At 43.8% G+C, this 26,286-nt stretch overlaps 1 protein-coding gene across 1 annotated transcript in view; it reads left to right on the forward strand.

The window, feature by feature from the left end:
• The window catches only part of sls (sallimus), a 145,248-nt gene that overhangs the window by 106,956 nt on the left and 12,006 nt on the right, over nt 1-26,286 (forward strand). The window contains exons 52-56 of the mRNA XM_088050807.1: nt 7-70; nt 213-263; nt 633-8,582; nt 8,804-17,275; nt 17,489-26,281. Coding sequence (XP_087906933.1) covers nt 7-70; nt 213-263; nt 633-8,582; nt 8,804-17,275; nt 17,489-26,281 — 25,330 coding nt within the window. The remainder of the gene's footprint in view (nt 1-6; nt 71-212; nt 264-632; nt 8,583-8,803; nt 17,276-17,488; nt 26,282-26,286) is intronic.

A 26,286-nucleotide genomic window follows, 5' to 3' on the forward strand; every position in this document is an offset into this window, starting at 1 on the left:
TTGCAGAGCTTCACCAGGTCTTCGTTTAAGGAGATGGTGACGATCAAAGAAGAAGTTGAGGTTCTGGAAGGTGAGTTCTGTGTGAGCCGCGCATGTTTTAGTGCCATAATTGTTGAAAAAATAAACTTTACGTTATTGCCTGCCTATTTTATTTGTTGTTTTTGCCTGAATAAACTATCAAAAGAGACTGATGTAGTTTTGTATTTGTGCAGACACAACAAAAGTGGTTAAGAAACATGGTAAAAAACAGAAAGATGAAGTTGGTAAGTTGAATGCTTCAGCACCATTGAATGTTGTGAATAAAACCGACCACATTTTTCATTTTTGTTGTGCTAGCTAGTCGTGGTAAGTGCTTCTAGCACACGGCGAAATTTTTGCGGCGCGCTTTCTAACAGTGCAAATCAAGCGATTAGAAGCTGAAATGTTAATTTAGCGGCGGCGCTAACAACCGAGCGGCATGGCTTCTGTTAGTGTGCTTCTTTTTCTCTTTAGGTGAGTAGTTTAGATCTAGATATACACCGCTTAAATTCATGCCACTCAACCACTATCTCTTCACTGAAGCTACGCTTCCGGCATGAGAAACTCACACTAATCGTAGACGTACACGAACAATCATAACTACACTTTCACAGAAATCGTTGAAATCGAAGAAGAAACCATCAAAGGCACAACACTACCAGAAACACAAACCGACGAAAAGCCGACTATTGTTGAATTGCCCGTTGATCAGCCAGAACTTGAGTCCGAAGCAACGAAGAAAAAACTTAAGAAAACCAAGCGCAAAGAACGCGAGATTGAAATCGAAGTCGAGGAAGAAGAAGAAACAGAACTAGCAGGACGAAAGATCAAAGCCCACAGACCGCGAGTCAAAGAGTACGACATGGACGAAGAAGAATACGACGAAATCGTACCTTTTGATGCCAGTCAACAGAAGCAAATTCCGCTGATCACTCCAGGAGTTTACTCTGAAACTACACCTCTAGGAGTAGTCGCCCAGATCCTCGAAGGCGACGCCGCGAAGTCTACAGCCACTGTCGATCTGTTAACACACTCGGCGGTGGTGGAGGAACAGATCCACGCCGAAGAAAAAGAGATAATTGGGGAGAAAGTCACCTCGGCGTCTTTTGTCGCGAAGAAGTCCATCGACACCCGCGAGGCGTACCAAGTGAGCGAACAAGACGTGCAGAGCGTTCCTGGTCAATTCGAAGGGTTGTTCAAACCGACGTTTTCAACCGCGCTTCCGAAATTTACCTCCAGCGAGAGCATAACAGTGCAAGAAGTGCTGCTCGGTGACACGTCCTCCACCATGGTGAAAGAGGACACGAAGGGGTTCAAAGCCGACGTGTCTTTGCTTCCTCAGGAAGCCACCAACATCTCGGAGGTGGAAGTCTCACAGAAAGAGCAGAGCTTGGACGAGTTTAGCGTTCCTAAACCAAGCCAAGCTACGGGGACGTTCACCACGAAAGAAAGCATCAACATCGAAGAAGTTCTTCACGGGATCAGTGAGAGTAGTTTGGATATGAGCAAACCCTCCACTGTTAAAGGTAAAGTGAGCATTGACACCAAAGAGTCGCTTATCGTCGAAGAAGTGGAAGCTGAAACCAAACCGGGGAAACATTTACCGGAGGCTTTCGTACCGACGGAAATAGCGACAATGGGGGTTATTCCTCAGAAGTCCTTAACACAGTCGCAGATGGTGGCGCCCGAAACCGAAGGAGAATACGTCCCAGGGCGTCTACCACCAACCCAACAAGCTGATTTTAAAGTTACCACCGGGGAAAGCGTGATTGTCTCCCAGACGCAAACGCAAGACAAAGAAAACGTCTTCGCCAAAGCCCCCAGTCCTGAAAAGGCGTCAGCTAGTGAAGACCTAATCCTCTCTGAAGGAGTCAGTGTTAGCATGACCGACACTCAAATGCCGCAAAACGACATGGCCGATGACATCATCCCGAAAGAAGTCGCGAGTGTTGAAATTCTCCTCAAAGAAACCTTCTCCACTCAAACCACCTTGGCGGCGGAGTCAGAGGGTAGTTACCACCCTGGTGACAAGCCGAATTACAAGACAGCGGACAGAAGCATCATCTGCCATGAAGTAAACGAGTCGTCGATAGTCACCGCGCAAGAACGCGAAGACGTTTTGGAGTTGGGCGAAAAACCAACTCAATCTCTTGCGGAGGCTTCTGTGAGGCCCCAGGAGTCTCTAACAGTGTCGGAGATCCACACCACTGACGTCCCCGACGAGTTTAAAGACTACCCGAAGTTCAAAACCGACACCGCGGTCAGAGAGATTGAGACTCTGGAGGCGACGCACATCACCGAGACGCGCATCAACGAGAAGGAGTTGTCGTACGTGCAAGACACACCGGAGGCTAAGACTGCTGAGAGTTCGTTTACACGACCTCAGGATCAAGTTGAAGTGACAGAGCTTAATTATATGGAGAGTGAGGAGCAGTTGAAGTCGTTCGAGCTGCCGGAAAGCCACAAGAGCAAGAGTGTTACGACTCACTCGCTTCCAACAAGTTTGGTCGAAGAAGTAACACCTGATTACAGTGCTAGTGACTTGGATGAGACCGGTGTTCAACCAGGTAAAGCGGAATTGAGTCAGAGCACCCACACTGAAACTGTCGTCTCCGAGGCGGTCGCTGGAGAGACCTTGGAGTCCAAAGGGTACGAAAAACCTGAAGGTAAACAAGCGGAGCTCTTAATTTTACCCAAAGAAAGTGTTAATGTGTCTGAAGTTTACACCGACGACAAAGAGAAGGAGTACTTGCCTGGTGAAACGCCTTTGGGGCAGTTGGCAACCTTCGACATCGACGCGCAGAAAGTTGCGAGTAAAACAGAAGTACAACCTGATTACTCCACGGAGAAGTTGGACACTCAACAACCTCTGCCAGTGGTTGCGGAAACGGAGCAAGACACTCTTGAAGGTGTCCAAATCACGCAATGCCAAGCAGCGGAGAAAGAAGTGGACGAGATCAAGAAGATCGAGTTCGAAACGAAGCAAGTCGCTGTTGATATAACAGAGGCCAGACAAGGCCCCAATGTCACCCAAGTCATCACCAACGAAAGAGAGGATGAGTACCAACCGGACGTTGTTCCTCAACACGGTTTTGGTCAACCCAACATCACTCTCCAAGAGGTGATTGTTAAATCGGAAATTGAAACAGTTGTACACGCTGATGACATCCAAGAAGAAGAGTTATTGACTGGTAAGGCCAAGAAGTACGCCAAACCGCTGCAGGAGTTGATAGTCACTGAAACTAACGTGGTGGACGTCGAAAGAACTCTACCCAAAGACATCATGCCCAATAAAAAGTCAGCAAACGTTGATATAACTCCCGGAGAAGAACTAACAGTCACTGAAGTGGTAACCGACCACAAAGAACAACCTCTGGAGTACTCGAAGCCTGTGGAATCTCAAGCCAATCTCAACATCACCGAATCCCAGGTCGCACTTAAAGAGGAAGTGACGCCTGAAGTTAGCCCTGGCGACTTCCAGCGAGTTTCTCCGGAGAAACAACTCGCGAAGGCTGCTCAAGACGTGTCTCATTCGGTCATTCAAACTCAGTTTACCACCGGCGAGAAGGAAGGTTTCCAACCTGCAGATGTTAAACCTGAGGAAAAACAAGTCACTGTGGAGTTCCTCGAAACTGAGAGTATCAACGTCACTGAGGTCACTTCAGACTACAAAGAAAAATCGTTGGAGGAAATGGCCAAACCGGAGGAAGCCAGAGGCGAACAGACGATTTCCTCACACGTGATAGCGACTAAAACGGAAGTGCAACCTGATGACTCCATCAATAAGTTCGTGCAACCGGAAGTCGCCACGAAACAAGCGACGTGCGAAAGCTCGCTGCTGGAGAGTGTGACAACTGGAGAAGTCATCGCTCAAGAGAAAGAGTCTGATTTCACTCAACCCAAACCGGAGTTAAAATCCGCTGCTGAAGATTTCACCCTCGGAGAGAGTGTGTCGGTGACCACCATCCTGGCCGCGGATAAAGAGAAAGATTTCAAAGAGAAACACATGGAGATGGAGACGGCTGCTCCTATTCTTACCCCCCAGGACGTGGTGGAGATCGGCGAAACCGTCCCAGTGGACACTTTGGGTGACTACGACAGGTCCTCGCCAACGAGAGCCACCGCTGTTAAAACCCAATCCGAACTGCAAGGAGTTATTAACCTGGAGGCCGTCATCGGAGAGTCTGAGAGTGTCTTAACCAAAGACACCAAGCCGGAGGTGAAGACGGCGGATGTTGAATTTGAAGAAACTAAAACGGCTGTGGTGTCCGAGACCACCACCATCGACAAAGAGAAGTTGTACGAGCAACCAGAAGCTGCAACCTCCGGACAAGCTTCTTTAGCATTTGACGTGCAACCAGTCGCTGAGACTAACATTGTCGTTGCTGAGAACACCGCGAAAGACGTGGTGGAAGTCGCACCCATCACCGCCAAAGCAAATGTTGATCAAACAACCCTCGAGAGTGTCATCCAGACGGAGTCCATCGTCCAAGACAGTGAGGGGACCTTCGAAGGAGCTTCTTTCGAGACGAAAACGGCAACTGTTGCGTTTAGGGAAGACACAGGAGTGGTGATCACCCAAGCTGAAAGCAACGAAAGCGAGTCTGCACTCAAACCCATGGAGAAACCAGAGGGTAAACATGCTGGTGCCGCTTTGGACACTCTAGAATTGGGCGTTAAAACCGAAGCGTCCGTCCACGAAACCATCAAAGACTTTGAAACTCAACACCCAGAGACAGTGTCCGCTCAATCCGAGTTTTCAGTTCTTAGAACTGCGCTTAACACGGAGACGATATCATCAGAGTCTGATCAGCCGTTGGAGGTGGCAAAGACTGAGACTAAGAATGTTGTGGTGTCCATCGACGAAGACCAAAGCGTGGTTGTTCAAACCGTCCTCACCAACGAGAACGAAGGAGAGTTTCTCAAAGAAGCGACGCTGACGAAAGTTGCGGAGACTTCTTTCGCCGATATGAAGAGTGTCGCGTCGACCTTCCAGACTTTGGTCGACGTGGGGGTGGGCGAGTTCCACCCAGAAGTCCGCGACACCACGGTGGCGGTGCCGGAAACAGTGCCCTTCACCCCCATCATGCAATCAGAGCAAGTCGTGGTGGACAAAGAGGAAACTTTCGAGAAAGGCGCCAAACCCAGCGGAGTCACCGCTAGTGTTAACGTGCAGCCCTCGGAAGGTTACACAGTGTCGCAGGCTACTCTAGCTCTGAAAGAAGACACTTTCACTCCGGAGACGTTACCCACTGAGAAAGTCGTAGTGAAGACTGTGGATGTCATCCACAAAGTCGCCAGTCAGAGCACGACGGACTCCTCCGCGGATATCCAGAAGTTCGAGACGAAGAAACCCGAGACTCAGACAGCTTCCGAAAACGAGGAAGCTCTGTCAAGTCTGATTGTCTCAGAGAACGTCACTGAAGAGAAAGAGGTGGATTTTGAGGGTAAATTCGTACCTGCCACCACCAAAGTGAATGTTTCTCTGGAGGAAGGAAAGAAAGTCGTTTCGGTGGCGGAGTCTTTGACCCAAGACAAAGAAGGTGTTATTAAAGAGTTTGAAACCCCGAAGACTCAACAAGCTAGTGCTGGGTACGACGCCAAATTAGTCCCTGAACAGAGCGAAGTCCAAACACAAAGTGTACCTGGGGAGCTTCTTCAAGAGACTCCCGCGACTTCTAAAGCGAGTGTTAAACACACGACCTTCGAGGAGTTGGTCCAAACAGCACCCATCGTCCAAGAGAAAGAAGCAAGTCTTGACGAAACCAAAAACTACATTACGAAGAAAGCAGAGGTTGAGTTTGAAGAAGGTAAGATCATTTCAACTTCTGAAATTGTGACGGCGGAGCGAGAGAGCGCTCTGGAGGACTCACGCAGACCGGAAACAACCACCGCGAGTGTTAATGTTGTTAGCCACACCTCCATGCAGAGCTCTGAAGTGTTAACCACGATGAACGTCGGTGACTTTGTCCCGCAGCAACCAAGTGAAGCTGCTGCAGTCCCCGAGCAGAACATCCTCGAAGGACTGACGCAACGTGTCACGGAGGTGTTGGACACCTTCGGGCAGTTCGAGGGGGCCTTCAAACCCACCACCAAGACAGCGGAGGCTAAAATTGACACCGTCACCAGCATCACCACTAGTGAAACCTTCACAGAGGCTCAAGCCGATGAGTTCACTAAGTTTGAAACGAAGACTGAGAAGGCGACTGCTGAATACGACGCCGCGAAGAAACCTCTGCAGATGAGTGAAGTCCTCACTAGCGAGAACGTGGGGGACTTCACCACGGAGACGAAGGAGTCGGTGGTGGGGAATTTGACTCAGAGCACTTTAGAGAGTGTGGTGTTGTCAGAGCGCATCGTCCACGAATCTGAGACGGAGTTTGATAAAGTTCCGTCTTTCGACACGAAGAAGGCACAGCCGGCGATTGAGGAAAAGGCGTCGGTTACCATCACCGACGTCACCACGCAAGAGAAGGAGAAGGAGTTGACCACCGACTTCACCAAAGAGGAGAAATTCGGCGTTTCCACTCTTACCTCCGACTTGACCACCAGCTCCAAGAGCGAGGTGGTTCTTCACGACACTCTGGAGAAGCTCACGACGGAGCTACCGAAAACCGAAGCGGCGGAAGTGACGGAAGGCACCCAGCAAAGCGTCATCGTCTCCGAGCGGACAATCCAGGAAACGGAAGTGCCGTTTTCGAAAAGTCCAGCTGAAGGAAAGAAAGGTGACTTCACCATAGTCCCAGAGACTCACGTTTCGGTCACTGAAATCACCACGACTGATAAAGAGACGGAGTTCGAAGGAACCGCCACGTTTAAGACGAGTAAAGCTGATAAGAGCATCAGTCCTCAAGAGGCTCCTCAGGTTCAGGAGACCACGATCCAAGAAGGAGTGGTTATGTTAAAAACAGAACTCCCTGATAAGAGTCAGGCTTCTGAAGAGCACGTCCCCCACAGCACTGTGAGCATCACCGAAGTCACCTCCACGGAGAAAGAAGGGGATTTTAATCGTCTTCAAAAACCGGCGGGTCAAACCGCGGCGTTCGACCTGGAGGAAACGCGAAGAACTGCTTCAACGGCTCAGGTGATTACGCAGGAGAAAGAAGTGACTTTTGAGGGATCGTTCAAGTTCCAAACGTCCAAAGCTGAGAAGAGTATAACATCTCAAGAAGCACCTGTGGTGGAGGAGGTGACCACCGAAGAAGACGTCTCAAAGTTGAAGACTGAAGCCCCTGAGCAAGAGAAGGCGCTCCAAGAACACGTCCCCCACACCACTGTCAGTGTCACTGAGATAACTTCTTCAGAGAAAGAAAGCGATTATAGTCCAAAAGACAAACCCTCCACGTTCTCAGCTGAGTTGGAACTGGAGGAGACGAGGAGGACGGCGTCAACGGCGCAAGTGATCCTCCAGGAGAAAGAAACGGCTTTTGAGGGCACTCCGACTTTGAAGACGGGTCAAGCTGATAAGACTATCGTCCCTCAAGAAGCGGCGTTGGTTGAGGAAGTCACCACAAGCCAAGACATTGGAGGATTTAAAACGGAAACTCCTCAGCAGGAGAGGGCGCAACAAGAACAGATCCCGCACTCCACAGTCAGTGTAACTGAAGTAACTTCCACCGAGAAAGAGAAGGAGTTTAAACCTGGTGATAAACCAGTGGGGCAACTCGCGGAATTAGACCTGGAGGAAACGAGGAAGACAGCGGCCACTGCCCAAGTCATCACCCAAGAAAAAGAGGCGGTGTTCGAAGACGCCCCGGCTAAAACCACCAAAGCTGATAAAGTTATCAGTCCGCAAGAAGCGCCGCTTGTTGAAGAAACGCGCGTCCAGGAAGATCTCGGGAGGTTGAAAGAAGACGCTCCTGATAGAGCTGAAGCTGTGCGTGACCACGTCCCTCATTCTACGGTGAGTGTTACCGAGGTAACCACCACAGAGAAAGAAGGAGTTTATAAAGCTGGTGACAAACCAACAGCTCAGGTTGCTGAGTTAGATCTGCAAGAAGGAAGGAAGGTTGGACAGCGCACCCTAGTGAAAACTTACGACAGTTTCGAAGAGTTTTCCGAGAGTGTTAAAGAGACGCGGAGGGCTTCCACCGTAACCGTTCCTCTGGAAGGTGTCGTTCGCAGTGAAGTGACTGTTCAAGGCAGCACTGAGACTCTGAAAACCGAAGAAACGAGCTACAAGACCGCGAGTGTTGATATTTTGCTCAAGGAAGGCGTGACGGTCACTGAAGTCAACACCGAAGGACAGATAGGTAAGGAAATAACAGAAGCACTGGCGAAGGAGTCGACGGCGCAACCAGAGATCGTCCATCGTCCTGTTTCTCTGAAGGAAGAAACGATTCCTCTGCAAAGCAGCGACGAGTTTCAGACGGAGAAGCCGAAACTGACGCGCGCTCAGAGCGATTTGACGGAGCGCCACGGACTCATAGTTACTGAAATGAAGTCAACGGGCAATTTGGGGGCTATAGATTTGGAAAAAGCATCTTCTAAGACGGTCAAAGTTGTATTGGAGGATAATGCCGCGAGTTTGGAGATAAGCGAAGTTCAATTACAGGAGAGAGAAGGTGAGTTCTCCAATCAACGGCTGACTAAACGAATAAATAATCGAAATAAAAACAAAATAAATCAATAAAAGCTGCAGATATAAAAGAGAAGTTCTTAAAGCGTACAAATAAATTCCTAACATCTCCTCATCCACTTACCGAGTGACACAGACATGTGACACTTCACACTTGACACTGGCATTGTTGTTCTTCTTGTATATAAACACGACTTACAATTACAGGTCCGTTGGATGAAACAGAACCACACAAAACACGAGCCAGAGTTACACAAACCACATCTATGACCCAAATCGCAGAGCAACACACCTCAGATATCCAACAAGATGACACACCCAAGCAAACAGAGGAAACACACGAAATTATTACCAAATTTAAATCTATCCCAGATAGCGACGAAACCACGCAAATTATTACTAAAAAAACTATTATCAAAAAGCGCGGCAAAAAGACAGAAGAAGGCGATGTCATCATTGAAGAAGTTCTCGACGAAATCGCACCGGAAGAGAAAGTTAAGGTGAGTCCAGACATCGAAGAAGTCACCGAAGAGTGGCCGGAAATAGTTGAAGTCAAACCGAAAGTCATCGAAGACACCGAGACAAAAACAGTGAAAATACAAAAGAAAACGAAGAAGGTCATTGAAGAAAAACCGATCATTCAGGAACTCCCCGAAGAAGTTCAAGAAGTCGAGGAAGAAACTGAAGGTAAAATCACCAAGAAAACCATCAAGCGGCGAAAGATCCGCAAGCGCACTGGCAGCACGCAGGAAGACACCGAGATAGTCACCGTAGAAGAAGAAGGTAAAGTCCCGCAAACAACTGTCACGATTGAAGAAATTGTAGTACCTGAAGAACTCGAAGAATTACCACAAGTCAAACTTGAAGAAGCTACCATTGAGGAAGTACCCGAAGCTACTGAGATTGTTAAAGTGACGTCTCAAGACGGCGTCACTAGAACTAAAACTGTTAAGCGAAAAGTCTTCAAGAAACGCAGAGGCGACAAACAAGAACAAACTGAGATTGTCACTGTTGAGGAAGAAGGTAAGGCGCCGATTACCACAGTTTCAGTCGAAGAAGTTCCGGAAATTGAAGAGGTTCAGCCGTTGGAAGCTGATGAAGAAGTGTTGCCAACGGAAGTGCACGTAACAGAGACGGTCACAGAGGAAGGTAAGCTCAAGAAAACAGTGGTGAAGAAAATGAGGAAGAGGAAAGGTGGAAAGGAGGAGAAAACTGAAATTGTTACCGTGGAGGAAGAAGGAGAGAAACCAACAACTACAGTTTCGATTGAAGAAATTGAAGAAACTCCCGTTGAAGAAATTAAAGAGAAGAGGACGAAGAAGGTGATTAAGAAGATTAAACGGAAAGTTGGTGACAAAGTGGTTGAGGAAATTGTTGAGGAAGAAAAACCACTTGAAGAAGTTGAATTGCAACCAGAACAAATTGAAGAAATTGAATTGCAACCGGTTGTTGAAGAAGTCAAAGAAAAACGTACAAGGAAAGTTATTAGAAAGATAAAACGGAAGATTGGAGATAAAGTAGTTGAGGAAGTTGTCGAAGAAGAAAAACCTCTGGAGGAAATTGAACTTCATCCGGAGCAGATCGAAGAAATTGAATTAGAAGAAGTGAAAGGAAAACGCACAAAGAAGATCATTAAGAAGATCAAACGTAAAGTTGGTGATGAAGTCGTTGAAGAAGTCGTAGAAGAAGAGAAACCTTTGGAGGAAATTGAACTTCATCCGGAGCAAATCGAAGAAGTTGAGTTGCAACCAGTTGAAGAAGTTAAAGAGAAGCGCACTAAAAAAATTATCAAGAAGATAAAACGCAAAGTTGGTGACAAGGTTGTAGAAGAAATTGTTGAAGAAGAAAAGCCTTTGGAACAAATTGAACTACAACCTGAAATAGTCGAAGAAACCGAGTTGCAACCGGTTATTGAAGAAGTGAAAGAGAAGCGCACAAAGAAAATCATTAGGAAGATAAAACGCAAAGTTGGTGACAAAGTAGTTGAGGAAATCATTGAAGAAGAAAAGCCTTTAGAAGAAATAGAATTACAACCCGAGAAAATCGAAGAAACTGAATTAACACCAGTTGAAGAAGTAACTGAAAAGCGCACCAAGAAAGTCATTAAAAAGATAAAACGCAAAGTTGGCGATAAAGTTGTTGAAGAAATTGTTGAAGAAATTGTTGAAGAAGAAAAACCGTTGGAACAAATTGAATTACAACCTGAAGAAATTGAAGAAACAGAGCTGCAACCAGTTATCGAGGAAGTGAAAGAAAAGCGCACAAAGAAAGTTATTAAGAAGATTAAACGGAAAGTTGGCGACAAAGTCGTCGAGGAAATCGTAGAAGAAGAAAGGGAGGAGCCTCTGGAACAAATCGAGTTGCAACCGGAAGAAATCGAAGAAATCGAACTGATTCCAGTTGTCGAAGAAGTCAAAGGAAAACGCACAAAGATGATCATTAAGAAGATAAAACGAACAGTTGGTGATCGTGAAGAAGAAGAAATCGTTGAATTACGACCGGAGCAAATCGAAGAAACGGAATTACAACCGGTGGTCGAAGAAATAATGGAGAAACGCACAAAGAAAATAATTAAAAAGATAAAGCGCAAAGTTGGCGACAAGGTTGTTGAAGAAATTGTTGAAGAAGAAAAGCCTTTGGAGCTAGTCGAGCTGCAACCGGAACTAATTGAAGAAGTCAAAGAAAAGCGCACTAAGAAAATCATTAAGAAGATAAAACGGAAAGTTGGTGACAAAGTAGTTGAAGAAATCGTTGAAGAAGAAAAGCCATTAGAAGAAATAGAATTACAACCCGATTTAATCGAAGAAACTGAATTAAAACCAGTTGAAGAAGTGACTGAGAAACGCACCAAAAAGATCATTAAAAAGATAAGACGTAAAGTTGGCGATAAAGTTGTAGAAGAAATTGTTGAAGAAGAAAAACCTTTAGAAGAAATAGAATTACAACCTGAGAAAATCGAAGAAACTGAACTAAAACCAGTTGAAGAAGTCACTGAGAAACGCACCAAGAAGATCATTAAAAAGATAAAACGTAAAGTTGGTGATAAGGTTGTTGAAGAAATCGTTGAAGATTTCCAACCTCTGGAACAAATCGAGATGCAACCTGAAGAAATAGAGGAAATCGAACTGGTTCCAGTTATCGATGAAGTGAAACGCACGAAGAAGATCATCAAGAAGGTAAAACGTAAAGTTGGTGATCATGTTGAAGAAGAAATTATTGAATTACGACCGGAGCAAATTGAAGAAACTGAATTACAACCGGTGGTTGAAGAAATATTAGAGAAACGCACAAAGAAAATTATTAAAAAGATCAAACGCAGAGTTGGTGACAAGGTTGTTGAAGAAATCGTTGAAGAAGAAAAACCTTTGGAACTAGTCGAGCTGCAACCGGAACAAATTGAAGAAACCGAGTTGCAACCGGTGATTGAAGAAGTTAAGGAAAAGCGCACTAAGAAAATCATTAAAAAGATAAAACGGAAAGTTGGTGATAAAGTGGTTGAGGAAATCGTTGAAGAAGAAAAGCCTTTGGAAGAAATAGAATTACAACCTGAGAAAATCGAAGAAACTGAACTACAACCAGTAGAAGATGTCACTGAGAAACGCACCAAAAAGATTATTAAAAAGATAAAACGTAAAGTTGGCGATAAAGTTGTGGAGGAAATTGTTGAAGAAGAAATACCGCTTGAACAAATTGAATTACAGCCTGAAGAAATTGAAGAAACTGAGTTGCAACCAGTTATTGAAGAAGTCAAAGAAAAGCGCACAAAGAAGGTTATTAGAAAGATAAAACGTAAAGTTGGCGATAAAGTAGTTGAAGAAGTCGTTGAAGAAGAAAAGCCGTTGGAGGAAATTGAACTTCATCCAGAGCAAATCGAAGAAATCGAATTAGAAGAAGTAAAAGGGAAACGCACAAAAAAGATCATTAAGAAAATCAAACGTAAAGTTGGCGACAAAGTCGTCGAAGAAGTCGTTGAAGAAGAACAACCATTAGAAGAAATCGAGCTGAAACCCGAAGAAATTGAAGAAACTGAACTACAACCAGTCGAAGAAATCAAAGAGAAACGCACAAAGAAAATCATTAAGAAGATAAAACGCAAAGTTGGAGACAAAGTAGTTGAGGAGATTGTCGAAGAAGAAAAACCTTTGGAACAAATCGAACTTCACCCCGAAGAAATCGAAGAAACGGAACTGCAACCAACTGAAGAAACAGAAATCAGAGAAAAACGTAAAAGGAAAGTGATCAGAAAGATCAAACGTAAAGTTGGTGACAAAGTGGTCGAGGAAGTTATCGAAGACGAAGGGCCTCTGGAAATTGTTGAGCTTGAACCCGAGCAAACGTCCACTGAAGTCCATGTTACCGAAACCATAACAGAGACAGGAGTGCCGAAGAAAACAACTGTTAAAAAGATACGAAAACGCAAAGGCGACAAAGTCGAAAAGACTGAAATTGTTACAGTTGAAGAAACCGGTAAAGAACCGGAGACTTCTGTTACTATTGAAGAGCTTGTTGAGCCTGAAGAACTCGAAAAACTACCGAAGTTTAAACCAGAGAAGATTTCCACTCAAACGGAGGTAATTCAAACTGTTACTGATGAAGGTAAGGCGGTTAAAAAGACTGTTAAGACAATAAAGAAACGCAAAGGTAAAAAGGAGGAAAAAACACAAATTGTAACACTTGAGGAAGAAGGTAAACAACCTCAAACCTCTGTTACTGTGGAAGAGAACATAGTCCCCGAAGAAGTTGAGGAATTCGCACCCGAAAAACTCTCCACTGAGACCTTTGTCACTGAAACAATCACCGAAGAAGGTAAACCCAGAAAAACAACAGTGAAAACTGTTAAGAAACGCAAAGGACGCAAAGAAGAAAAAACCGAGTTTGTAACAGTGGAAGAAGAAGGCAAAAAACCGGTGACGGAAATTTCCGTGCAAGAAATCGAAGTCCCGGAAGAGGAAACTGAAGAACTTCCATCATTTGAACCCGAGAAGGTCTCAACAGAAACTCATGTTATTGAAACGGTAACTGAAGAAGGCAAACCTAAAAAGACTGTTGTGAAGAAGATCAAAAAGCGCAAAGGAGGAAAGGAAGAAAAGACGGAGATTGTCACCGTCGAGGAGGAAGGCAAAGAACCGGAAACCACCGTAACAATTGAAGAAATCCCCGCGGAAGAAGAAAAACCAGAACAAGTTTCGACGGAAACTCTTGTAACTGAGTCAGTGACCGAAGAAGGAAAGCCTAAAAAGACTATCATAAAGAAAATCAAGAAACGAAAGGGGCCTAAAGAAGAAACCACCGAAATTGTAACAGTGGAAGAAGAAGGTAAGAAACCGAAAACCACCGTTTCAGTGGAAGAAACCGTCGTACCTGAAGAAGTAAAAGAGCTTCCAGAAGCTATTTCTACGGAAACTCAAGTAATTGAGAGCGTAACTGAAGAAGGCAAACCAAAACGGACCATCGTAAAGAAAATCAAAAAGCGCAAAGGCGATAAAGCGGAGAAAACCGAAATTGTAACTGTTGAAGAAGAAGGGAAGAAACCCGAGCAAACTGTTACAGTTGAAGAAATTCCGATTGAAGAAGCTCTAGAAGAGTTACCCGAACTCAAACCGGAAAGCGTCTCCACAGAGACTTTCGTCACAGAATCGGTAACATCAGAAGGCAAATCGAAGAAAGTCATTGTGAAGAAAATCAAGAAACGGAAGGGCGCCAAGGAGGAACAAACCGAAATTGTGACTGTTGAAGAAGAAGGTAAGAAGCCTGAAACAACAGTTACGATTGAAGAAATTCCTGTACAAGAACCTGAAGAAATTGAAGAATTCAAACCGGAACATGTAACCACAGAGACGCAAGTCGTGGAAACGGTTACTGAAAAGGGTAAACCTAAGAAAACGATCATAAAGAAGATCAAAAAGCGAAGGGGTAGCAAAGAAGAACAGACTGAGGTTGTAACAGTCGAAGAGGCTGGAAAAGAACCTGTGACCACAGTTACTGTTAAAGAAATTGAACCTGAGCAAACTGAAGAACTCAAGAAGAAGCCCAAAAAGCCGAAGAAACCCAAAGAAGAAAAGCAGGAGCCGGAGAAAATACTCTTTGTTCCGCTTATTGAAGAAAAGAAGAAAGAACAAGAAGGAGATGTCGTGGAGATGATTCAAACCGAATTACTCCGGAAGATGATAGGACACGAACTACCGGAAAGAACGCCTGAAGAAGAAACCATCGAAACTTTCGTCACGGAAACCATAACTGACAAAGGAAAACCGAAGAAAACCATCGTGAAAAAGATCAAGAAACGTAAAGGAGACAAAGAAGAAAAAACCGAAATTGTAACAGTTGAAGAAGAAGGTAAGAAACCGGAAACTACAGTTACCGTTGAGGAGATACCAATTGAAGAAGTGCAACCTGAACAAGTTTCTACTGAGACATTCGTCACAGAAACTGTCACCGAAGAAGGTAAACCTAAGAAGACAGTTGTTAAGAAAATTAAGAAACGCAAAGGTGGTAAAGAAGAAAAAACTGAAATTGTTACCGTGGAGGAGGAAGGAAAGAAACCACAAACAACGGTAACAGTTGAGGAGTCACCACTTGAAGAAGTGGAGGAACTCAAACCGGAAAAAGTGTCCACGGAGACTTTCGTTACGGAAACAGTGACTGAGGAAGGAAAACCGAAAAAGACCACTGTTAAAAAGATCAAAAAACGCAAAGGCGGTAAAGAAGAAACAACTGAAATATTGACGGTTGAAGAAGAAGGTAAGAAACCGGAAACATCAGTTTCTATACAGGAAATAGAAGTACCGGAAGAAGCTGAAGAACTTCCTGAATTTAAACCGGAAAAGGTAACAACTGAAACTGAAGTGGTAGAAACTTTAACGAAAGAAGGCAAGCCAAAGAAAACCACAATAAAGAAGATTAAAAAACGCAAAGGTGACAAAGAAGAAAAGACGGAGATTGTCACAGTTGAAGAGGAAGGTAAAGAGCCGGAAACTACAGTTTCCGTTGAAGAAACTCCGGTGATTGAAGAACTACCGGAATTTAAACCAGAGAAAGTCTCTACGGAGACTTTTGTTACTGAAGCGGTAACTGAAGAAGGCAAAACCAAGAAAACTATCGTGAAGAAGATCAAGAAACGCAAGGGTCCGAAGGAAGAAACAACCGAAATTGTTACAGTCGAAGAAGAAGGTAAGAAACCGGAAACCACAGTGTCGATCCAAGAAGTTACTGTACCTGAAGAAGTTGAGGAGATCCCTGAGTTTAAACCGGAAACAGTTTCCACAGAGACACATGTCACCGAGACCATCACCGAAGAAGGAGTTCCGAAGAAAACAACAGTAAAGAAGATCAAGAAACGCAAAGGCGACAAGGAAGAAAAAACCGAAATCGTAACAGTCGAAGAGGAAGGGAAAGCACCGGAAACTACCGTCTCCGTTGAGGAAGTCGAAGTACCGGAAGAACCAAAGAAGAAAACGAAGAAGGTGAAGAAGCCTAAGGAAGAACCTGAGAAGTTTCTGTTTGTTCCTACAATTGAAGCAAAGAAGAAGGAACAGGAAGGCGATGTTATGGACATGATCCAAAACGAACTACTGAAGAAACTCCTCGGACACAAACTTCCGGAAACGAAGCCGACGGAAGAAACCACTGAGACTTACGTGACTGAATCTGTGACCGCCGAAGGCAAAGCGAAGAAGACTGTGGTGAAGAAGATCAAAAAGCGCAAAGGTGCTAAACAGGAAACTACTGAAATCGTGACAGTTGAAGAAGAAGGTAAAACACCGGAAACGACGGTTACCGTGGAGGAACTTCCGTTGGAGGAAGAAGCTCCTGAAGTGACTGAAGCTATGGTGGAAGAAGATAAGCCTAAGAAGAAAGTAACGAAAATCATTAAACGCAAAGGGAAGAAAGACATAACTGAAGTAGAAATTGAGGGTGAAGAACCCGTTGAAGACTTACCAGCGGAAGTTAAGGTAATTGAAACAATCACTGCTACGGGTACTCCGAAGAAAACTACCATACGAAAGATAAAGAGACGCAAAGGGGACAAAGAAGAACATACAGAAATCGTGACAGTTGAAGAAGTCGGGAAGAAACCACAAACTACCGTTTCGATTGAAGAAATCGAAGCTCCCGAAGAAGTTGGTGAAGTCGCGCCCATCAAACTCGAAGAGCCACGTTACGTCGAAGAACTCCCAGTTGAAGTCCAAGTCACGGAAACCGTGACACCTGAAGGAAAGCCGAAGAAGACCATCGTGAAGAAGATCAAGCGACGTAAAGACGGTAAAATTGAGGAAACCAAAGTCACCCGCGTTGAAGAAGAAGGTAAAAAACCGCAAACTACCGTTCTTGTTGAAGAAATACCGGAAGATTTACCAGAGCTCAAAGAGGCTAGAATTTCCACTGAAATACAAGTAGTGGAAACTGTTAACGACGAAGGTAAGCCCAAGAAAACAATCACAAAGAAAATTAAGAAACGAAAAGATGGTAAAGAGGTAAAGACCGAAACTGTGACAGTAGAAGAAGCTGGAAAGAGGCCGAAAACTACGGTTCTAATCGACGAAATTCCAGAAAGTGAAGAAGTACAACCTGAAGAACTGGACGTTGTTGAGTTGCCGGCGGAGATTCAGGTAACGGAAACGGTAACTAAAGAGGGTAAGCCAAGAAAAACTGTTGTTAAAAAGTTTCGCAGGCGGAAGGGTGGTAAGTTAGAGAGTACGAATATTGTGACAGTAGAAGAAGAAGGTGAAAAACCTAAAACTGTGGTGACTGTTGAAGAAGAACTGGAAGAATTGACCACAGAGAAACCAGACTACACTGAAATAGTTCCAGTAGAAATACAGGTAAGTGAAATAGTAAACGAACAGGGTAAACATAAAAAGACGACAATAAAAAAGATAAAACGACGAAAAGGGAATAAAGTAGAGAAAACTGAAGTAGTAACTGTAGAAGAAGAAGGTAAACAACCTGAAATTGTAATATCGGTTGAAGAAACACCTGAAGAAGCACCTGAGCAAGTTGTAACTTCAGTTCAGGTATCTGAAACAATTGAAAAGGGTAAACCAAAAAAGACCACGGTGAAGAAAATCAGAAAACGAAGAGGCAGTAAAGTAGAAAGCACGCAAATAGTAACAGTGGAAGAAGCCGACAAGAAACCCCACACAACTGTTTTGGTTGAAGAACTTGAAGACACTGAAGACCTCCCAAGCATCCAGTTCGAAACTCCTGACTACATTGAAGAACTTCCGGCACAAGTTGAGGTAACTGAAGTGGTAACCAACGATGGTAAACGTCGCAAAACTACCACTAGAAAAATCCGAAAACGCAAAGGTCTTAAGGAAGAAAAAACCGAAGTTGTAACAGTGGAAGAAGAAGGGGAGGAACCCCAAACCACCGTTGTGATCGAAGAAGTACCAACTGAAGAAGTGGGTGAGGAACCGCTCGAAGAACTACCAGTGGAAGTCACAGTTACCGAAACGGTAAGTAAGGAAGGTAAACCGAGGAAAACAACAGTGAAAAAGATTAAACGACGCTCTGGAAAGAAAGAAGAAACGACAGCTGTGGTGACAGTGGAGGAGGAAGGACAGAAACCACAAACCAGTGTAACAGTGGAGGAAATCGTCGTACCGGAAGAAGTTAAACCAATGACTGTCATCGAAGAGCTTCCGACAGAAGTGAAGATCACAGAAAGTGTCGGTCCGGATGGTAAAACTAAGAAAAGAGTTGTTAAAGTGCGACGATTGCGGAAACGCAAAGGCAGCAAACAAGAGGACACTCAGATTGTAACAGTGGAGGAAGAAGGTAGGAAACCGATGACCACTGTAACAGTGGAAGAGACAGAAATCCCGGAAGTCCTTCAAGAAATACCGGAAATCAAACCGGAAGAAGCAGTGTATTTAGAAGAACTACCAACAGAAGAACAGGTAACTGAGGTCTTAACAAAAGGAGAGAAACCGAAGAGAAAGATTGTTAAAACTAGGAAGATTCGCAAGCGCAAAGGTAGCAAACAGGAGAATACTGAAATTGTGACGGTTCTGGAGGAAGGAAAGTTACCACAGTATTCGGTGTGTATTGAAGAAGTGGACGTCCCTGAAGACATCCGCGAAGTTGTTGATATTTTACCACTTGAACCGACTTATATTGAAGAGCTCCCAACTGTAATAAAAGTCACGGAGACTATTACCAAAGAAGGTAAACCGAAGAAGAAGACTGTAAAGGTGAGAAAAATCAGAAAGCGCAAAGGTAGCAAACAGGAGGACACCGAAATTGTTACCGTTGAAGAAGAAGGAAAACCGTCAGAAACCACAGTTTCTGTGGAGGAAGTTGAGCTTCCAGAGCAACAATTTGAAGAAGTTAAACCTTCAGAACCAGTAATTGAAGAGCTTCCGCAGGAGATACAAATAGTTGAAACCACCACTCCTGATGGTAAAACTAAGAAACAGAAGATCAAAACTCGAACTATACGGAAGAAGAAAGGAGGCAAAGAGGAAGACACAAAAATAGTTACTGTGGAAGAAGAAGGTAAGGCGCCGGAAGTCACTGTAATAGTTGAAGAAAGCGAGAAACCACAGAAAAAGAAGAAGAAACCGAAGAAGCCCAAAGAAGAGAAAATTCTGTTTGTACCAACGTTAGCTCAGAAGGAAGAAGAGCCAAAGGACGAAGACGTTCTTGATATGATTAGAGTTGAGCTTATAAAGAAAGTTTTGGCTCATGAACTGCCAGAGTTTCAAGAGGGAGAAGTCACTGAACTCGCTCTTATCGAAGAGCTTCCTGAAGAAATCGTACAAATCGAAGAGTTGGATAAAAACGGCACTCCGGTTAAAAAGACCATCAAGAAACGGACAATAAAGAAGAAGAAAGACGACAAACTTGAAATTACGAAGATACAGACAACTGAACAAGAAGGTAAGACTCCGGAGACCATCGTCACCACCGAAGAAGTGGATAAAAACGATGAAACCTACCAACAGCCTGGAGTACCATTGGTGGAACTACCAGAAGATGTCGATGTTATTGAAATTAGCACCACCGACAAAGTTCCGAAGAAGAAAGTCACGAAGAAGAAAACTCTTCTGAAAAAGGTAGGTCCAACAGTGGAAGCCACTGAAATTCTAACAGTCTTGGAAGACGATAAAAAGCCCTTGCAGAGTGTCACGGTAAAAGAATATCCTTCGAAGCCCAAAAAGGTAAAGAAGGTGAAAAAAGACAAGCCCGCTGAAGAGAAAGAAAGGCCTAAACCCATGACACTGGAAATCATCAAAATGGAGCCCACCAAAGTAAAAATAATTAGCAAAGAAGAGATACCACTCATAAGCCAACTGAAGAAGCCCAAAGCAGCGCCTAGAAAAGCCCCACAAGCTGTTAAATTTCCGAAAATTCGTCTGACGAGCAGAATCGTGCGAGTGACGTTCCCTCCGGAGTCAGAGCAAGAACAGCAACCAGTGGTGACCCAACGGAAACGTGATGTTAAAGACCACGGAGAGCTTTCTAGAAATGTGCGAGAAGCACAAGAGGTGTTGAAAAAGAAGAAGTTTAAAATCAAAGACATAGAGAAATTCGTTGCGGATCTTGAAACTCCGGAGGATACTCAACTTCCGGACAAAGAAAAAGTTGAAATGGACAAACCGGAAGAGAAATATGAGCGGAAACCTAAACCTCCTCAAGAAGAAGAAAAACAACCGGAAAAACTAAAATTAGGGAAAGGTAAAATTCCGCAGATTGAAGACGAACGGGAAATCGTTAAACTCAAGAAAATTCCGCAGAAACCTCAGGAGGAAACTCCAGAGAAACCGCAGAAAGGTAAACCGAAACCGAAACGAGAGCAAAAACCGGAAGTTGAGGAACCGGAAGACGAACCGGATCGCATTAAATTTAAACCGTACGACATCGATCTTCCGGATGTTGAACTAGAGAAGCCTGAGAAATTCGAGTACGAGAAAGACAACGAAGATAAAGATGAAAAGAAGCCTAAATACAAACCTAAGAAGAAAGAGAAACCTAAACCTGAAGAAACCGAAACTCCGATAATTAAAGGTAAACCTAAAGACAAACCTGAGGATGTTGACGAAGACATTAAATTGAAATACAAGCAGAAACCTAAACCTGATGAAGAGCCTGAGAGCATTAAACTCAAACCTTGGAGGAAAGAAAGGGATGATCAGGTCACTCCAGTTGAACTCTCGGAGAAGATCAAATTCAAAGTACCCAAAGTTTCTTACATTGAAGAAGTTCCGGAAAAACAAGAAGTCGTTGAAGAACTAGTTGATAAAAAACCGAAGAAGAAAAGGGTGAAAACAAGAGTTCTTAAGAGAGATTTGGGTGACAAACAGGAAATTCTCGAAATTGTAACAACTCAGGAGGAAGACAAGAAACCGGAAACTACCATCACTACCATCATTGAACCCGCCGAAGAACAACCCGTTGAAATCAAGAAAGTAATCATTCCAACTATCGTAATTGAACTTCCTGAAGAAGTTAAAGAAACGCAAGTTGTGACCGAGGAAGGAAAACGAGTGAAGAAAACAATCAAGAAGAAAGTAATCAAAAAGCGCGTTGGTCCAATTGAAGAAGTCATCAACATCGACACGGTGGAAATCGAAGGAAAAGAACCGGAATCACACGTTACAATCCACGAAGTGATAGCGGAGGACCTTCCTGAGTTCACCGAAGGAGTCGTCATTGAAGAACTCCCGGAAAAAGTGGAAGAAGTCGAAGAGAAAGTCCGAGGTAAAATCAGGAAGAAGAAAACCAGGAAGCGCGTGTTCAAAAAGGATGAAGACGGGAAGAAAGAGATCACTGAAATTATTACAGTGGAGGATGAAGATGCTCCCGAAATCACAGCAATGACTATAGTGCCTGATTCTTCAAACACTGTAACTGTTGAGTTTCCTGAAGAAACAGAAGTTGTTGAAATCAACAGAAAGAAGGTCATCAAGAAGAGACGAGTTATTAAGAAACAGGTTGGACCCGTTCAGGAAATAATGAAGATTGAGACTGAAGAAGTGGACGGGAAAGAACCTGAGAGCTCAGTTACCATCGAAGAAATTATCGCTGATGATATCCCGCTAATAGAAGAAGCCCAACTTGTTCAAGAACTACCAGAAAAAGAAACAATAATTGAGGAGATCGTGAAAGGAGTGACGAAGAAGAAGAAGATCAAACGAAGAGTCATCAAGAAGGATGTTGATGGAAGACAGGAAATCACTGAGGTTACCACCACCGAAGAAGACGACAAGGTGCCTCAAACCTCTGTCACCACATTCTTACACGAAACGGAAGAAGAAACTGTGCCTTTGGAACCACGCAGAAGAAAACCGAAGAAGGTCACTCCGGTTATTGTAGAAATACCTGAAGAAATCACAGTGACCGAAACAGCTCCGAAGAAGAAAGTCACGAAGAAAGTGAGAGTGATTAAAAAGCAAGTCGGTCCGATACAAGAGATAACAAAGATTGAAACTGTTGAAGAGGCGGATAAAGAGCCTCTGACCACCGTCACAGTTGAAGAAATAATCGCTGATGAAATACCGGAGATCGAGGAAGCTAAACCTGTGGAGGAGCTACCGGAGAAGGTGGAAATAATCGAAGAAGTGGTCAAAGGCAAAGTTAAGAGAAAGAAGATCAAGAAGAGGGTGTTCAAAACTGAGAACAATGAGGGAGAAAAAGAAATAATCGAAATTGTCACAGCGGAAGAAGAAGGTAAACTGCCAGAAACTGTGGTAACGGAGTGGTTCCAACCATTCGAAGAAGAAGCTATTAGACCATTGGAACCACTGGAGAAACCAAAGAGAAGAATTAAACCAACAGTTGTAGAGCTACCTGAAGAAGTAACTGTCACAGAAGTGGTGACGAAGAAAGGTCCTAAGAAAAAGGTGACCAAGACTCGAGTCATAAAGAAACAAACCGGTCCCATTGAGGAAATAACAACGATAGAAACCACAGAAGAAGAAGGAAAAGAACCCGAATCCACCGTTACCATCCAAGAACAGATCTGTCCGGAAGAACCGGAAATAACAGACGCGCAACCAGTCGAAGAACAAGAAAAAGTTGAAGTGATAACTGAGACAGTTGGCGACAAAGTGAAGAAGAAGAAAATTAAGAGACGAGTTATTAAGAAAGTGGTTGACGACAAACCGGAAATTACCGAAATTGTTACCATCGAGGAAGATGACAAGAAACCGGAAGTAATTATCACCAAGTTGAACGCCATTGAAGACACTGTAACAGCGCTTGACGTTGAAGAAGTACAACCAAAACAAGCCAAACCAGTAATTGTTGAACTACCGGAAGAAGTTAAAGTAACTGAGGTCAAAACGAAGAAAGGACCTGTGAAAAAGACGGTAAAGACGCGAGTAATTAAGAAACAACTCGATGACCACCAAGAAATCACGAAAATTGAGACTGCGGAAGAGGAAGGACGGGAACCGGAAACCACTGTTACGATCGAAGAGATCGTTACTGAAGAACCACTTCTTGTTGACGAAGCCACGGCGGTTGAGGAACTTCCGGAGAAAGTCGAAATTGTCGAGGAGGTCGTGAGAGGTAAAATAAGAACTAAGAAAGTTAAAAAACGCGTCCTTAGAACGGATAAAGACGGTAAAAAGGAAATCACAGAAATTGTTACTGTTGAAGAAGAGGATAAGAAACCTCTGACTACTGTTACCACGTTGATACACGACACTTCAACAGTTCAAGAGGAGGAGGAACAAATCGAGCCTTATGAAATGGTAAAAGTGAAACCAAAGAAAGTTAAAGCAGTGGTGGTGGAGCTACCGGAAGTGACTGTTACGGAAGTGACAACAAAGCAAGGAAAGCCTGTGAAGAAAACGGTGACGAAGAAAGTCATCAAGAAGCAAACTGGACCAATTCTGGAAATCACAAACATAGAAACTGCCGAAGAAGCCGGAGAAGAACCTCTTACCACTGTTACAATTGAAGAAATTATTTCCGATGAGCCACTCGTCACTGAAGAAGTCCAAGTCATTGAAGAACTACCGGAAAAAGTGGACATCATCGAAGAGGTTGTCAGAGGTAAAGTAAAGACCAAGAAAATCAAAAGGCGAGTTCTTAAGAAAGATCGTGACGGAAAAGAAGAAATCACTGAAATTGTCACCGTCGAAGAAGACGATAAGAAGCCGCAAACCACTGTTACCACTCTTCTTCACGACACTGCAACTCTTCCAGAAGAAGAAACAGCAAAACCTCACGAAGCCGAGAAAGTAAAACCGAAGAAAGTTAAACCAGTGGTGGTGGAACTGCCGGAAGTTGCCGTCACAGAAGTCGTAACAAAAGAAGGAAAACCGGTGAAGAAAACCGTGACGAAGAAGACAATAAAGAAGCAGAAAGGCCCAATTCAAGAAATCACAAGAATTGAAACGGCGCAAGAAGAGGGCGGAGAGCCTCTCACCACTGTTATAGTCGAAGAAATAATTTCAGACGAACCCATCCTTAGTGAAGAAACCAAACCTGTTGAAGAACTCCCCGAGAAAATCGAACTAATTGAAGAAATCGTCAAGGGTAAGATCAAAACAAAGAAAGTTAAAAAGCGCGTGCTCAAGAAAGATGACGCCGGAAAACAAGAAATCACCGAAATTGTCACTGTTGAAGAGGAGGATCGACCACCTCAAACTACTGTTACCACGGTAATTCGTGATTCTTCAGAAACCACTGAAGAATATGAAGACGCACCGGTTAAGCTCAAAAGAATTAAGCCAACAGTTGTTGAGTTGCCGGAAGTTAAAGTTACTGAAGTTGCAACCAAAGAAGGGAAGCCGGTGAAGAAGACAACGACTAAGAAAGTTATCAGGAAGCAAGTCGGTCCTATTCAGGAGACCACGAAGATCGAGACGACGCAAGAAGAAGGCGAGGAACCCCAAACCACTGTTACTATAGAAGAGATTATTGCCGACGAACCGATTGTTACTGAACAAGCTGAAGTTGTTGAAGAACTACCGGAAAGAATCGACGTCACTGAAAGTGTTGTCGATGGTAAAATTATCAAGAAGAAAGTTAAACGAAGAGTCATTAAGAAAGATGATAAGATCACAGAAATTGTTACTGTGGAAGAATCCGATAAGAAACCTCAAACTACAGTTACTACTCTCATTCACGATATTTCTTCAGAAGGTCCGATTGAACAAGAGTCCTTCACGTCCTTTGAACCCGATAAAGGTAAAACAAAGAAGATAAAACCTGTCGTTGTTGAATTCCCTGAAGAAGTGAAAGTGACGGAGGTCATAACCGCACAGGGCCCTGTTCAGAAAGTCACAAAGAAAAGAACGATAAAGAAACAGATTGGACCGATTCAGCAAACCACTAATATAGAAACTGTTGAAATTGAAGACGAAGAACCGACAACCACTGTTACAATTGAGGAAATTATTGCTGAGGAAACACCGAGCGAACTAGCCCAACCTGTCGAAGAAGAAGAACAGGTTGAGGTGGTCAAAGAGACGGTAGGTGACACAGTAAAAGTAAAGAAAATTAAAAAACGTAAAATAACGAAAGAAGTTGATGGTAAACCTCAAGTAACCGAGATTGTAACAGTGCAAGAAGACGATAAGAAACCGATGACCACCGTGGTAACGCACGAGATTTCCTCTGTTGAAACTCCCGAAGAAGTGCGGTTGTTTGAACCCGAGAAAACTAAGAAAAAGAAGGTTCAACCAACAGTGGTTGAGCTTCCACAAGAAGTTAAAATCACGGAAGTCTTAACAGAGAAGGGTCCGGTTGAGAAAGTTACCACAAAGCGAGTGATTAAGAAGCAGATCGGTCCAATCCAAGAAATAACGAAAATTGAAACAGTCAAAGACGAGGGTAAGCCTCTGGAAACGACTGTTACAATTGAAGAAGTGATTTCCGAGGAAATTCCGGAAATCGCTGAACCTGTTGAGGAACTAGAGAAAGTTGAGTTTGTAGAGAAAGTCATCGAGGGTAAGAAAAAGAAAGTTAAAACTAAAAAGCGCGTGATTAAGAAGGATGATAAAGATGGTAATCGAGAGATAACGGAAATTGTTACCGTGCAGGAAGACGACGAAGAACCACAAACTACTGTCACAACGGTTCTTCATGATACCACCACTGAACCTATTGAAATGTTAACACCCTTTGAAATTGAAGAACCCGAAGTGGTTCAACCAACCATCATCGAATTCCCTGAAGAAGTTACAGTAACAGAAATCACAACGCAACAAGGTGAACCCTCTAGAAAAGTTACCAAAAAGAAGGTTATAAAGCAACAACGCGGTCCAGTTGAAGAGATAACGAAAGTTGAGACCACCCAAGAAGGTGAGGAGGAACCTCAAACTACCATTACGATAGTCGAATTGGTGCCTGATGAACTTCCTAAGTTTGTTGAGCTCAAACCAACGGAGGAGCTTCCGGAAACTGTTGAGGTAACTGAAGAAGTCGTTGGCGGTAAGGTAAAGACGAAGAAAGTGAAGAAACGTGTTACGAAACGTGAGGTTGATGGTAAACCGGAAATCACCGAGGTTATTACGGTTCAGGAAGACGATAAACCCATTGAGCTAACAGTCAATATTTACACTTCTTATAACAACTTCACAGAACCTTTGAAACTCGAAACTGTCACAGACTTCGATCAAACACCTGGTAAACCACAACGTATTACTCCTAGACTGACACACCACACAACCACAAAAACCATTACAGAAGTACACACGCTTGAACATACAACAGAAACTCCTCTAGGTAAG

This window comes from Gnatocerus cornutus, chromosome 2, assembly GCF_029298725.1.
Source record: "Gnatocerus cornutus isolate USDA-ARS CGAHR chromosome 2, icGnaCorn1.1, whole genome shotgun sequence".
In the NCBI taxonomy this organism is placed as follows: Eukaryota; Metazoa; Arthropoda; class Insecta; order Coleoptera; family Tenebrionidae; genus Gnatocerus; species Gnatocerus cornutus.